This window comes from Mus musculus, chromosome 16 (genome assembly GCF_000001635.26).
Source record: "Mus musculus strain C57BL/6J chromosome 16, GRCm38.p6 C57BL/6J".
Lineage (NCBI taxonomy): Eukaryota > Metazoa > Chordata > Mammalia > Rodentia > Muridae > Mus > Mus musculus.
The window spans coordinates 9,610,751-9,626,689 of NC_000082.6; the positions used below are offsets into that span (position 1 = coordinate 9,610,751).

The following is a 15,939-nucleotide window of genomic DNA, read 5'->3' on the forward strand; positions in this document are numbered from 1 at the left end:
TCAGTCTGCAATGTTTCTGATTATAGCCTCGATTCATTCTGAGTGAGGCTTCTGTCTTATGCCCTCCATTTTGTGTGTCACACTGAGCAATTCCTGACACTGGCCTGGTGTCTATGTTGGCATTCTACCTACTGTCTTTGTGTTAGTGCCCCACCCCTCACCCCTTTAAAGGCATCTCATCATGCTTAAGGGATGGGGTGAGATTACCAGCTGCTGTGGTTTGGATGTGAAATAAGTAAAATGCACACACTTCATGTAGCTCAACCCTGGGTCCCCATCCAGTAGCACTGTTTGGGAAAGTTGTGGATCTTCAAGGAGGTGGAACTTTGCTACATGAAGTGGATCACTAGAGCAAGTGTGGAGGTTTTATAGCCAAGCCCAACTTGTGATTCACTCTCTGCTTCCTATGTGTAGCTGCAGTGTGGCTGTCCTCACAATCCTAGCATGATGGGCCTTAAGCTTCTTATAGTCTGGTATTTCATCACAGCAGTGGGAAAAAACACCAGTTATAAAATGGAGAAGGGTAGGCAGGAGGAAAGATTGTACAATCTCAAGCAGCCTGTTTTGCAGTGTGGATCACAACTTCCCCAGTTGGTTCCATTAGGTTGTAAATCCTGTGTGAGGAGGAGCTGTAGTCAGTTTGCATGTTGGGCAGTAAAGGAGGGGAAGTTTGTGGAAACCAGGCATTCTCCCTTTCTAGACACTTCCTCTCATCTCCACAGGATATTGAGAACTACCGTGTTAGTGGAGATGGATTTGCCCTCGATGCTGACAGGTCCAGAAAAGTCTCCATTTAGTCCAAAACCCTTGAGGAATGTTTCTTCTACAATTTGCAATTTAGGGAACACACACAGGGACTTAGATCCTGGGTTGGTTCATTCTAACAGTTACCTTGACACAACCTAGAATCACCAATAAAGTGAGTTTCAACTGAAGAATTGTCTTGATCATGCTGTTCTGTGGGCATGTCTGTGTGGGGTTGTTGTGATTGTTAATTAAGGCAGGAAAACTCCCCTGAAATGTGACTAGTAGTATTTCACGAATAGAGTCCTGAGCTGTGTAAAGGAGAGGAACCCTTGCTAGAGCATAAGCAACCAGCAAGACAGGATGGGCCATCCTCTCTTTGCCCCTGTATGATGGAGCTAACTCCTTCAGCTACTGTTTGGTTCCCACAATGATGAACTGTAATGTGAAAACTGTGGACCAAAGAAGCCGTTTCCTCCTTTATTTTGGTCATGATGTTTTATCACAGAAACAAAAATGAAGTTGGAGCTTAAATGCCCCAAACCCAAAACTCTTACATTGGATGACTGGATCCCGATGCAGCTCATCAACCCATTTACGAATTCATAAGTCAGTGGGCTACTGGAAGATGATGGACATTTTAGGATGTGAGGCCTACTGGAAGAAGTGGGTCACCGGAGACACATCCTTGAAGGCTGCACATTGTCCTAACCCTCATTGCCATCTTGGTCATCACAGGCTCAGCAGCTTCCTTCCACTATAACCTTTCCCCACAATGCACTGCTCTACCACAGGCCTGAAAGCAACTGGATCACAGAGGGAAACCACAAGACAAAATAACCTTTTCGTCCTTTAAGTTGCTTATCCTGGGTTTCTTTGTCACAGCGATGAAAAGCTGACTCACACAACAGTGCAGTTATATAATGCTAGCAGCAAATGTTCTGAACGTAGTCTACCTTTGGGGTCACACAATTCTGCATTCTAAAGTACAAGAGGAACGGCCTGGATATTTTAAGGAACCTATTGACATCCTTCATCCTGAGGCTTACCTTGTCAACTACAAGGTCTTACTTACCGTCACCAACAAACTGGAGCAGAGCGAGGTCAATCTGCCTCTTCCAGGGTGAGCCCTTCTGCAGAGCAATTCCATAGCCTGTGGTGGCAAAGATGTACCCGCTCCCAATGGTCACCAGTTTACAGCCTTCATCCCTCCCGGCCTTGTAGTTCAAGACAGCTGCGTCATAGATGAAAGCGTCCAACTTCCTGAAATGACAAGACACCAGGGAGTCATGGAGTGGCCAGGTGCCATTTCAGGGCCCTGCTCTGCCGGGCAGCTCCAGCACCCCACAAAGTGGAGATGGTGACTCATGGTTGCTCCAGCCCCTTGTCATAAAAGAATCTATTTTTAATGAAGAGATAAAAGCCAGAACCTTTCCTTTCCAACTTACAAGAGGCAGCTAAATTAAGACACGAAGACTCCATATCCCCAAGTGAGTAAACAGGCGGATTTTTGTTTGCTAAGTGTTTGTTCTTAACACCTCCCAGCAGCGGGGATGTGGTGGCCTGTTTAAATGGCTTGTCTCAGAACACCACGAGCCACTAAAGGACTGTAGAGCCAGGTAGTAGCATGCAAGAAGCAAAGAGGAATTAATCAGGAATAATGCCTTTTTGTTTTAAATACTTACATAAATTCACTTGCTGTTTATGTTATAAAATCATTACACAGTAACATTTTAAAACTCAAACAATATAGAAAGATTTTAAAATACGATTAAAATTTAAATTATGTGATTAAATAAGTTATGAATTCTATAACCCATAATCTGTAACTATGATGTGACCTCTATGAGCATACTGATGGATAGTCTTCTGAGGCTTGTATGTACACACACACACACACACTCACATACACATGAATATATATAACAGGGGCTAGGAAGTTTTTATGTAAAAACAAATTGGATAGTTTAGGTTTTGTGAGCCATATGTTCTTGGGTGCAACTGTAACTTCGCTGTGGTGGGGTGTTATGGATTAATTATCCCTTTTTCCATTAAAAAAATAGTGTTGAAGTCCCAACCCTCAGTATGTGGTCTGTTTGGAAATAAAGTCATTGTGGATATAACCAGTTAAGGTCATACTGAATAGGCCTTACACCAAGATGATTGATGCCCTTATCAAAAGGGAGAAAGTCAGCACACACCACACACACACACACACACACACACACACACACACACACACACACCACTCACGCATGTGGGAGATGCGTGGTATGTGAAGAGTTGAATTACATAGCTAAGAGCTTGTGAACAATGAGAGCTCTAAGGCAAGCCTTCTTTCCCACTCTCAGACAAGGCAAAGACCAGTGAACACCTTAACCCCAGACTCTGAACCTCCTTAACTCCAGGGCAGCAAATGTCTGTTGTTTCTGTCTGTAAGGTCAGGCTGCATAATGAGGGTATCCTCAAGAAACAACAGAGTTCCCTATGAATCAGACACTAGAACATGAACAAGCTCCATTCGGTTCCAATGAAGCATCTTTACCAGGTGTGGATGCTCATCCGCTGTACTTTACCTGCCTTTATTTCATCCCCCAAATGGATCCCACCAAATCACTTCACGGATTGTTTTCTCATTTCACCCATACTAAGCATATCTCCATGTCAAATAAAAATCGTGTTTTCTTCTTTGCTGATAAGTTGACTTTTATTGCAATATTGCATCTATGCTTTGAGGTGCTGTGGGAATTTTTGCATATGGACACAACTTTGGAATAATTGCTTCAGCAGTCCTATGTAACACCCCACTCCCAATGCCAACTGCCAATTTCACAATGGCAAGCATCATGGCATCGTGTGAATAAGGTGGCAGAACTCATCCATTACCTAGAACCCTACTACTGAATATAAACATAATTTCAAACAGTTGAGGTTATCTGAAAGGGCCAAACTGTAACCCCTGAAGCGCAGGAATGAATGTGTCCACTCTAAAACAGGCATGGGAATGGCACCAGAGATCACTTGCCCTCCTGCCACCATCTTCACTTCATTGCCCTTCTCTAACAAGGCAATAGAAAGCATTGATGCAAAGAAAAATAAAAGTGTCAGGAGAGGTTGTAGTGCCTGCATTCTGTCAGAGGCAGCTGCTGGTGGGCTTGCTGTAGGAGCACAACTGCTCTCTGTGGAGCAGCTTGCAAGCTTCATAGGTGTGTTCGTCCTTTCCACCCCCCACCCGGCTTCATTTTGGTTTTGTAAAAATTACAGCTGAGGCTAAACTACAGGGTTTAGCTAACTCCTAGAAAGACTCTGAAACGTTTACCCCAAACACTAGGTATTTAACTCCAGCCAAGTTCAAAAGTGACCAGAGCACCCAAGCAGCAGTAGCAGCAGCAGCAGCAGGAGGGGGGAGGGGGAGGAGGAGGAGGAGGAGGAAGCTGAGTAAAGGGAAGCCAGAGCTGCCTAGCACAGTGGGCACAGCCTTTCCAGAAGACCAGCTATACTGGAATAGTAGGGATAGTAGTGGAAAGCTAGAAAAGATCTGAGGTGTCATGAACTTCACATACCATGGTTGTGAAGATTCTGTGACTCTTGGTTTTATAAAGCAAACTCTCTCAGTTCCTCAAGAAATAACCATATGCACACATCTACAGACTTCCGTGTATGCAGATTTGTCCAGCTTTCAGCCTATCTATCGCTCTCCTTGGCATCTAGAATCTTATCTCACCCCCAGACCCGTCTAATACACTGTTGGGTTGGAAATCAAAGGTAAGGCTGGCCATCCTGCACAAGTTGTTCACCAGCAACTACAGTTGATATTGTTAGAGTATTGGACATTGGTATTGCACAGAATTCTGCAAATTGGTAACATATTCCATGACAAATGTTTTGCTGAGCAACAGCCAGATGAACAGAAAGAAAAAAGGCAAGACATTCCAGGTAGAGACAGTCCTGACAAAAGCATTTACACACTGGTGAGAAGGGCCAGAGGAGCATGCCCTCAGGGCTGTAGCCATAGGGGGTCACAGATGGGAACATGTCCTTCGGATCAACTCTCTGTTTCTGGAGCCACAGCAGAACATAAGTAGCCTTAACATGTGAAACTGAGGCTGCACAAAGTAGATTTTTCTCTCTCACACACACCAGTGATTCCAGAGCACGAGGGGTCTAGGTACAAATGGACACAGATACATGCCTTCTCAAAACAATATCCATGGCTCGGTGCATATGACACTTTCCATGCAAACATAAGGACCAAAGCTCAAATCCCCATACCACATTAAAAAAACAGGTGTGTCCAAGATTGTGCCTATAATCTGAGCACTGTGGAGGGCAGAGACAGAGGGATCACTGGAGGCCTGTTGGCTGCCAGCATAGCTCCAGGCTCAGAGGAACATGCTGTCTCAAGGGAATATGGTAGAAAGTAATAAAGCATGGCACATAACTGTCCTTCTCTGACTGGTAGACACGCATGTACACACACGGCACACGCCTACACATGCAAATACCATGCACATACACCGTACACAGACACCACACACATTCTCAAATAGAGCAAACAAAAACAAACCCAGGGCCATTGTTGGCACATGGCACTTGGCGTGTATTGAGACGTCACAGTTGGCCAGGGGACAAACGTCATTCTAGTTGTTTCCTGTTTTGTCTGCAGGCATGCAAGCTTCTGGTAACCTAAGGCAGTCTTGGGTGCAGTGGTGGTATTCCATATTCTGCACCCTAGCAGTCTCTGTGCCAGCACTGTCCATAGCTTTCTGCAGCAATACAAATGTCCTGCTTCTGTAGTCTCCTGTGTGTAGTGGCCTTTGAACTGCAGTTGATGCACCAGCCAAGGAAGTGAGTTTATAATTTCATTGAACTGCACTGATATAGACACTAATAAAAATGACTGAATGTGTCAGAGAGCCACAGTAATGGGCAACATCCACCAGGTATCCTGTCATAGGTAAGAGGAATGCCGTGGTATCCAGACTCTGGGTTCTCCTCCTTGCTAATATTCTAAAAAGTTTTACTCTTTGTATTCAATTGAAAACAGTGGTGTTGCTCAAAAGGAAAGAAATTAAACTGCCAATGTACTGGCAAGCGAGCTTTGTAAGCTGGAGGCTTTGGACGCTGCACCTGTGTTTCTGAGGCTCAGGTTTGGTTTTGTTATGGGTCTGGTTGTGCTTTTTCTCTCTGCAATGAGGATCTGACAGTATCTGCCCTCAGAGGGCTGTTGGGAACAAAGTAATGTTATATAAGTGAAACGTGTGCAATGGCCGGCTTACAGCAAATGCTTAAAATGCATAAACACATTCAGTTGAGTTCAGTTTATGGCCAAAGGTCCGACAACTTTTATGCACCCTCTGTAAGAAGTCCAGTTCCAAATACTTTGCCTGCATTGCCTTCTATTTTTTCCCCACCATTATATCTCTACCTACGCTTAAACAGACATTCTTTTTGAAGGGCTGCAGCAGCCAGGGATCTAGGTGTGCCAGGATGAGCCCACTCTGTGTGTGTGTTGCTGATTGTCTGACTGGGAAAGCTGACGCAGTGAGCATGAACTTGATTTGGCACCATTCTCCTGATTCTAAGTGGGCAAAGCTGAGCTGAGATTTAGGAGGATGCTGAGGCCACAGAGCCCCTAGGCCTTAACGACTAGGAAGGTGTAGCCAGTTCTGTGTGCTGTTCAGGAGATTTAGATGAGGAGTTAACACTGTAAACTGAGCCAAATACAAAAGAAAAACCAAGACCAGGGCAGAAGGTAAGAGTTTAGAGATGTCTGGCAAGTGATGTCACTTTTGTCTGTTCCCCAGCAGATATCTAGCATGTAGGTCTGAGGTTAACTGCATCAGACACTCTTCCAGGATTTAATATACCTCAATTTGTTTGGTGGGTTGTTGCTGAGCAGCACAGGCTCTTGCTGGAAACCAAGGTTGATCACCGAAAGGAATCTTATTTGACCACAAGCATTTGAAGACTCTGAGCTGTGACTGTTGTAGACAAGATTGATGGTACAGAAGGGGGGAGACTGGCAGTGCTGAGCTCTGAGCAGCACAGAGCAAAGGCCAGCCCTGGGGTACTTCAACCTTCAGACCTAAGCGTCTGTCCACAAGATAGGACAGGCCTCCCAGGTGAGGGAGCCTGCTTGTCAGTGCTCTCCATCTACAAGAGGAAACCACCCTCTCACCTTCCCAATGAAGTGCTTCTCCCACTGGGCAGGAGGAGGCTCAAATGCCAGGGTCTGCCTGGGGTGGGGACAGAATGCTATCTGGCACTCTGAGGCCAATATCACCTGTTTTGGAAGCTCCTCCCCTTTTGTGACAGTTGGATTGAAACTCTTCCTTTTTAGTGAGGAGGCTGGAACTCCAAACAACACACACACACACACACACACACACACAGAGAGAGAGAGAGAGAGAGAGAGAGAGAGAGAGAGAGAGAGAGAGAGAGAGGAGAGAGAGAGAGGAGAGAGAGAGAGCAGACACCATAGAATCTGTGTAGATGCTACCATTCTCGCCTTGAGAAACTGCTGGTTCTCAGGGGACACAAATGATTAGAAATGATCAATGATCGTAGTTCAGAGGAAGAGGGGGAAATCAGCCTTGAAAATATGCAAAGCAACCTAAGTACAGCGGGGTCTTATGAGAGTCTTGAACCTGTTGATTTCCTGCTGTGACTTTAACAGCCTTCACTGCCATGTAGATCCTACCCCATTCTGTGGTTCCAACTTGCTTATATCTATACAATGCCCTTGAAAGGCTGCTCCTAGCCCCAATCCATTTGTTAGAGAATCTGATTCACTCTATTCCAGTAAAGACTGTAGCCCATCATTGAGGAGGCATGAGTTCTTTCTGGGAATGGGACTTCTGTTGCCAGGCAGCCTGATCTTTCCTAATCAAAAGCTTCCGGTTTTAGCTCATCATCTTATGCTTGTTTTCAGATGCTCTCTGGGGGGGTCTCAGCACATTTAAAGGCTAATTATATAGTTAAAGTTAATTATTCATTCATTAACATTCAAGAAGCCTTTAGCAAGACAGTGGCTTGTTCTGATGAATTAATAAATCGTGTGTGTGTGTGTGTGTGTGTGTGTGTGTGTGTGTGTGTGTGTGTGTGTTTGGAGGACTAGTCTCAAGTGTTATGAAAACAGAAATGTCTCTTTGATGGTAACTGAATGCATTTTTTTAGGTCGTGTCAAAGCTTTGGTAGGAGAATGAAAAGAAGATTCCAGGCTGAGGAGATGTCCAGGCTGAGGAGATGGCTCAAAGTTGAGGGCTTGAGTCAAAACTCTCAGAATGATGTGAAATCTGGAACCAGTACTCGTGCCTGCAATTCCAGTGTTCCTACATCAAGATGGTGGGCAGAACTCTTTAGATGTTCCTGGGTTAGATAGCCTGTCATATGTGGTGGCACACACACACACACACACACACACACACACACACACACACACACTCACACCTGTGAGATAGTGCACCCCATTCAGATCTTCGTCATCAGCTCTGGAGATGAGGCCTCATCACAGAACCTCTCTGACCTCTGGCTTTCCCTTATGTAAGGTGGAAGCAGTCCTCCCTCTGCAGTGCAGGATGTTGTTTGGGTAAAATGGAAAAGAAGGTTTTTGCAATTACAGATCCTGATGACACTTGGGGCATTGGAAAGGTGACTATGTATAAAGAAAGAAGAGAAGGGTACATGGAGGTGAGTAAGCATCAGACATAGGACTGTTGGAAGAGAGGGTTCTACTGAGGCTTAGCGACCTTTGTACATGTTCACTAGGAATGAGGCAGTCAACCTATATTCAACCTCAACCAGGCTAGTCTACAGCTGGCTTCAAGAAAATAGTTTAGGCTCACATTAATTGATTGATTGATTGATTAATTGTGTGTATGCACGTGTGTGTGTGTGTGTGTGTAATGGAACCCTTGTGGAGATAAAAGTAAAATGATTGATTGATTAATTAATTGTGTGTGTATGCGTGTGTGTGTGTGTGTGTGTGTGTAATGGAACCCTTGTGGAGATAAAAGTAAAATTTCCATGAGTGGGTTCTCTCCTTTTAACATAGGTTCTGTGGATGAAAGCCAGGCAGATACTGTTTCCTACTGAGCCATCTTGCAGATTCTAGGCTCACACTTAGAAAAAAAGTGTATATTTATTTTAGTGGGGGATGTGCTTGTGTGTGCACATGTGTATGGGGGTGCCTGTTGAAGACAGACTAGAGCTTTGGATCTGGGATTAGAGTAACAGGCAGCCACTCAGCATGGGTGTTAGGAATAGATCTCCTGTCCTCTAGAAGAACATCAAGCATTCGTCACTATGTTATCTTTCTAGCCCTAGGCTCACAGTTTTCACTCTGAGTTTGTGAATGCAAACATTGAAATCAGAATTGCACTAGCCTTGATTAATTTTATAGTAAATTCCATTAAGCTGATTTAACTCCTAGATCAATAAATTGTCCAACCCCCCTTTGTATTTTGGAAACTGTTTATTCTGGAGTCAGTTCTTTGCAAATTTCATAAAGATTTGATTCATTGATCAACATCTGGAGCACAACAAATTCAACTAATTTATGACTCCTGCCATTTGGGATTTTTTTTCTGTAGTTATTATTTCCACCAAGTCCAATTCTCCTGAGTCAAAATTGTGCAGAAATACAAAATTAGCCAAGAAGATTCCAGTCATCTATGGATTTTTAATCAATATCAAATTTCATCCTGTGTGCTTTTTGCTGTTGTCAGTTTAATTCATATTATTTCTACCAAGAACATGCACTGTGAATTGGAAACAAAAAGACTCACAGTTGATGCTTATTTTCACTGTGACGATTGAGCAAATTTGTAAATCCAGCAAAAATTATAGAGAACTAGGAAGGATTTGAGAGAGGAAGAAGCAGAGGAACCGATGCCAAGAGAAACAGGAAGACAGACAGACAGACAGACAGCAGAGAACATCAGGAAAGGAGGCAAAAGAAAAATGCAAGCACCCAGAGGGAGAACGTGGACTGGAGGTAGATAGGAAGACTTTGGGAGACAGACAGAAGAAGAATTGGGGAAGGGAGGGAGAAGAGAGATAGTGGGAGTAAGGTTACAAGATGGCCACACTCCTGGTCTCAACCTCAGACATAGCTAAAGACTGGCATGATAGAAGATGTCTGCTTTCATTTTATTGGACACAAATTGATTGCATCCAAAGGGTGGTGATACCATAGAACAGTGTTTGGATTTTTCAAGGAAAGGGACAGAAGTCTAGACTTCTCCATTCAAGAACTTGTACAGAGTGCTTGTTTCTAGATCCACCTACTGCAAACCACTACAGACTGAGATAGCAGTCATAGAGCTTCCTCTGGAGATGACACACTACTCAAATGCCATTCTTTCTCCTCACCAGAGCTTATGTTCTGATGTAGGAGAAGTGCTATGCCTTTTGGAAGGTCAGTCATAGGGAGTTTCTTATTATCAATCTCAACACTTGGAATTAGAGCTCAGAGTTCTGAGCTCAAGAAATATTTTCCTTGACCAGACTTTTCTGCAATGGCTACTTCCTGCCAAATGTCATGCTTTTTGCCTGAAAGTTCCAGTAATTTCCACTCACATTCCTATGGACTGAGTGAGCTAAATAGCACTTTTGTTTAAAAGAAAAACCTTTCAGATGTATTTATTTTATGAGTATGATTGTTTTCGCACGTATGTATATGTGTGCACCATGCACATGCTTGGTGCCCATGTAGGTCAGAAGAGGGCATCAGTCTCCTGGGACTGGAGATACAGATGGTCGTGAGCCATCATAGAGGTGCTGGTGAATGAACCCAGGTCCTTTTCAAGAATACCAACTGCTTTTAATTGCTGAGCCATCTCCCCAGCCTGTCTTATGCTTTTATATGAATTCCTACCAATGTGTCTATGTCCCATGTGAGTGCCAAGTGACCGCAGAAGCTACGAAAGGGCATCAGATGCCCTGGTACTGGAGTACCAGTACCAGTACCAACCAGCACTTTACAAGTAGGAAAGGTGTCTGAAAGGTAAGTTAACTTGTGCAAGAGCTCCCAACTGAGTTTTCGCAGAGAGGACATTTAAATCTAGGAAACTAAGTTCTGGATACCCTGTCACATTGTAGAAGTGATGGGATATGAAGACTTGTTAGATCCCAGGACTGAAAGACAAGGAAGCTGTACATCCAGCAAACATAAAAGAAAGAAAGAACATAAATCAGTCACATTCTAGAAGGTGCAGGACTTGATGCCGATAGCTCTCCTAAGTCCAAGTATCTAATTCTCCATGGGGGATAAGTCAAGAGATCTTCCAGATACAGAAAGGGAATAGGCTCAGATCATTATTCAATTAGTTAAAAGGCACATAGCAAAGATGGTAACTGGAGCCAGGGTGTAAAACTGAGTCTTTCTCATTCCTAAATCCACAATCGATCAAGAAGCCACTCAGAAAGGAGGCAAATTAAAAAATCTCAGTCAGTTGGCCACAGAAGACTAAAGTTTCAGGAACATATGAATATTTGAGGATTCTATCTGCCCTCATCCCCAAAGAACGACTTGCAGAAGAAACCATAGGGTTCATTACAATGTTTAAGACAGGCCTCTGACTGATGGCCCTTGGCTACCTGGATAATCTCTGCTGAAGGAAATGCTCGAGTAAACTGTGATGCATGAACATGGAGGCTTTTCCAGCAGCCCAAGAGGATGAAGGCAAAAATACCTACATATCCAGAAGCTCATCAAAACAAAGTAATTGAAAACCCTGACCTACTGGTTATAGTCAAATGGCATCTGCAGAAATAAAATGTGTAATTATAGGTGGACGCATAAATAGATGCAAATGTATACAGCAAAGGTCTAAGAGAAATGGACTATACATCAAATCAATGATTATCCAGCCAGGGGTGGTTTGATGTTGGTGCATGGTCAATGTGGTAATTACTCATCTCCGGTCATCTTTTCATTTTGGCTGGAGAATTGTTTTATAATGAGATGCAGACAGCATGATGGTCCAGAGCAAAGCTCCAAGAACAAGTTCATCTCAGCTTTGAAGTTCACTGGTTCTGTGCTTGAGCAGTAACATAACCAGTGATTCCCCATCTGTATAGCAGACATGCCGATCTGCAAACTCAACAGGTGGCTGTGAAGAATCCATGAGGAGGGACAGGGAAAGTGCATGTATTACATTCAGGCAAGACTTGAGAGCCACCCAGCAACTACAAGTGAGAGAAACAGGAAACCAGCTGGCACAATTGTCACCCAAGGATGGGGCTCTCTAACAAGCTTTAACACTAGACTCACATGCATTGTGCCTCCCTGTGAAATACAACCTCATTCTCTCCAGGGAATCTGCAGACGGAGCCTGGGAACCATGGCTCATGGACATGGTACATGTTCCAGGATGCCCAAGGGTATCCCCGCATGGGCTGACATTAGAAACCTGCCAGGAGGTAGTGCTGAAATCCCACTGTGGTTTTGGTGACTTTCATTGGATGAACAGTATCAAGAGGTGATAAACCAGGTCTTTGAAGGTGTTATTAGCTGAGGATCTTTACATAAAAAATATCAAGTATATAATGGCCCTCAAGCTAAATGGCCTCATCGTTATAAGAAGAAAAGATACCTAGGGAGAGAAGGCCATGTGGACAGGACAACACATAAGAGAGAGGAAGTTACAAGCCAATGGAACCTGGAGACACCAGGATCAGAGGCTGGAAGAGGTGAGAAATAGTCTCCACTTGTGAACTTGGCAGGAACATGTATGTCCCCACTGGCACCTTGACTTTGGACTTTTGGTCCCCAGAACAAAGAAAATGCTTTTCTATCTGGAAAGCCGGAATTCTGTAAAAGAAAAAGTGCTTATTTTGAGATAGGGTCTCAGTGTGTAGCCAAGAATAGCTGCAAAGTCATGATCCTCCTGTGTCTGCCTCTCAAGTGATAAGCCAGTGTTTAGATCACAGGTATGTGTCACAATGCCCAACACCCACCTGAAGTTCTCTACAGGAGGAAGATGGTGGGGCATTTCTGGATTTGAAGTTGGACCAAGGGCTCCCTTCATCGCACAATGTGCACTAGATGATTTTATGGCCTGAGGTAACCCCGCTAATGAAAGGCTCCTTTTCCCAAAGGCTGATGAGAAGAGATGTTGGGAAAAGACCACACAAGGTTGACACTTGGCACTGTGACCATTTCAAGTATCTGACAAGTAGAGGCCTGTTTGCAATTTAGCTGTTGGGAGAAAAAGAATCTGTTACTAAGACACAGACGGTCAAGAACTTCGATGCTCTGCTCCTAATCCTGCACCTTGTAACAGGCAAGTCTGACCTGTCTCAAAATCATCCCCTTCGCAGGCAAAAAAGAGGGACCATGGGTCAGACTCTGAATACTGGCTCTGCTTCTTGCAGATCTTTGGGCTTGCTGCTGCTTACTTAGTTCCAAGCCTCGATCCCTTCTTCAAAATGGAGAGGTCGCATATCCAGCAGTAAAGAAACAACCATAGATTTGAAGTTTCCATGTGGGCTTAGCAAATAGTGACAGGAGACACACCCGAAGAATACAGAATCTGGGCTTGGACAATGGCCCAGTCAGTAAAATGTATGATTTGTAAGCAAGAGGACCTGAGTCCATCCTCAGAACCCAGGGCCATTATAATCTCAGTTCTGAAGAGTCAGAGATGGGCAGACAGACAGTCTACCTGACTTTGTGAGTTCTAAGCTGGTGAGCGATCCTGTCTCAAAAAACACAGTGGGCAGGGCTCCTAGGAAGAATGCACTCATGCACACACATGATTAAAAATAAGAATACAGAATCTTCCAGGGAGTTCTTAATTCTTTGTGTTTCTCAAGAGAAACCATCTGTGAATAGTTCTACAGTTAAGGAATCTAGTTTCATCTGGGGGCTTCATTTGTCTTTTCCATCTCAATGGAAGGAGAGCTATTCTTTTAAAAATAGCAATGAAAATTTCAAACAAGGGAAGAGATGTGTTGAAATGAAAACCTCTACAAACTTTGTACCAGCTTTATATAACAATGGGCAATTAGAGCCAGCCAGGCTGTGCGTTGTCAAAGAGATGGCCACCGTTGTTACTGTATTTAAGTTGTGACTCAAAGCATTTGGCTCTGGAGTAGGACTTATTCTAGATACTGTGCTCCATCACTCTCTGCCTGTGTCTTCTATTTCAGAATAGAAGATGGCAATGTCATGGTCACATAGCCCTAACACAGGGTGTAAATAAAATTGTGCTGACCAAGCCCTCCCCATACCCAAACAGGACCTATGCAAGGTCAATGCCCAATAAATGTTACCCATCGGTAAGAAATACCTCACTTAGTTCCCAAAACAATTCAAAATGTAATAAAATGAGCTTCAAATGGGTAAAACAATTTGAGTTAAGTACATTCGGATGTGAAACAGCATTAAAGGCTTCAGGGAAAGCCAGGAAACCGAGATCCACATCACACACTCTCATAATTGCTGAAGGAGAATCACAAATTGAACTATGAATTTTCAAGTCATAGTCCAAGCGTAAAGCCAACCATTACTAGTTGTGAGACACACATTGTCCACAGGCAAAAGTTTGACTTAGATGTTAATGGTACAGAGCCTGAGAGATGAGACAAAACGACAAGCTCAGCAGAATGCCTTGCAAGAAGGTTGTCAGCAAGCTTCTGGATGTATCTAATTCACGTGTGTGTGTGTGTGTGTGTGTGTGTGTGTGTGTGTGTGTGTGTGTGTGTGTACGTACATGCGCATGCAGATATACATGAAGCCAGAGGACAGCCTCAGAAACTTCACCCACCTCCTCTGGTCTAGGGCTCATCGGACTTGGGACGGTTAGCTAGGCTGCCCAGCCAGTGAGCCCAAGGACTCTCCTATCTCGACCTCCCCAGTGCACATGGCTACATTCAGCTTTCTATGTGAGTTCTGGAGATGAGCTCAGGTTCTTGTGCTTACAGGGCAAGCTCTGAACTGACTGACCTGTCTCCTCATGGATGTAATTCCATTTCATCACCTTTCTTCCTCTTCTCGTCCCTCAGTCTCCATCTCTGCGTTTACAGAACCGTGAATACACTTCATTCAATGTCTCCCCCTCCTCCAGTTTTCCTATTTTTAAACACTTTTTTTTATGGAGGACCTTGAAAATTTTTTAATATTCTTTTTGATGGAGTTTAACAGGAAGTCATTCCAAGGACAAAAAGAAGAAAGATGTCTCTGCTTTCTTGAGTTTTTATTAAGGGGAAAAAAAAAACCCTAACCGTATGATGTGGTAGCAATTATTTTTGAGCTGTATTTGCAGCGTGGGGGTGGATCTCAGAAACCAGGTCATTGTCGATCTGCTTTTCTCTCGAGATGATGCGATCCCATTTAGAACAGCTCGCTGAGCGCTGATGTCTACGCCCGCTTTCGAACTCAGCAGCTGAAAATGAACCATGCATGCTTGATTCTGTCTGACTGATAAAATATAGCAAATAAGCCCCACTCAGATGGTATCCTTGAAAGAACTTGCTTGGCATAGCAACCATCCTGACTTACCCCACATCTACCTTTCTCTCTGCTGTTTCTGCATTGCTGGGCCAGTTTCTTTTGAGAGAAAAAATAAGGATACTGTGTTGTATCAACTCTAAGGTCATCTCACAGTATGTTACATAAGATGTGCATATTATATAGGACCATACAACTCCACTTTCTAATCCTGCCTTGAACACTATTCCTATCCATCTAACTCTCTAGCCAGCATTGCCAAGTGGGGGGCAAAACTGAGCCCTATGCTTGGAAGTTCTACCATACAGTGATTTTGCTAAATAGCTTGTTGTGCCATCTGTTCATCTTGCTGATCTTCATGTTCTTCATCTTTGGAAGTGAATAAAATGGTACCTAGCTTAAAGAGTGTTGAGGACTGAGTAAGAATATGTATTCCATTCACTCAGGGCACAGCTCATGAAACAGAACATCTAGGTAGGATGCATATGGCATGAGGTAATGGCCAAAGGTCCTTCTAGTTCAATGTATCCAGACATAAAATAACATTCTCCTACATCTCCATCACCCTGTACTCACTTCCTGAATCTCTCCTGCTCTTCCTCATCCTATCTCCCTGAGAATAGTGATAACTCCATCTCTTGATATTTAAGAGATTAACATCTAAAAGCCCAAGGACCATGGATATTGGAATCACTAACCCAGTTTCTGGTTAACATATGCTGCCCTGAATGCCATGG

General features: G+C 43.8%; 1 protein-coding gene across 2 annotated transcripts in view; it reads right to left on the reverse strand.

Annotated features, from left to right (window-relative positions):
- The window catches only part of Grin2a (glutamate receptor, ionotropic, NMDA2A (epsilon 1)), a 428,183-nt gene that overhangs the window by 42,850 nt on the left and 369,394 nt on the right, over nucleotides 1–15,939 (reverse strand). The window contains exon 12 of one of the 2 annotated variants that reach the window (NM_008170.4): nucleotides 1,820–2,007. In NM_008170.4, the coding sequence (NP_032196.2) occupies nucleotides 1,820–2,007 (188 nt within the window). Of the gene's footprint in view, nucleotides 1–1,819; nucleotides 2,008–10,524; nucleotides 15,138–15,939 lie in introns of those variants that run through there. The other variant, XM_006521795.4, reaches the window with a different exon arrangement.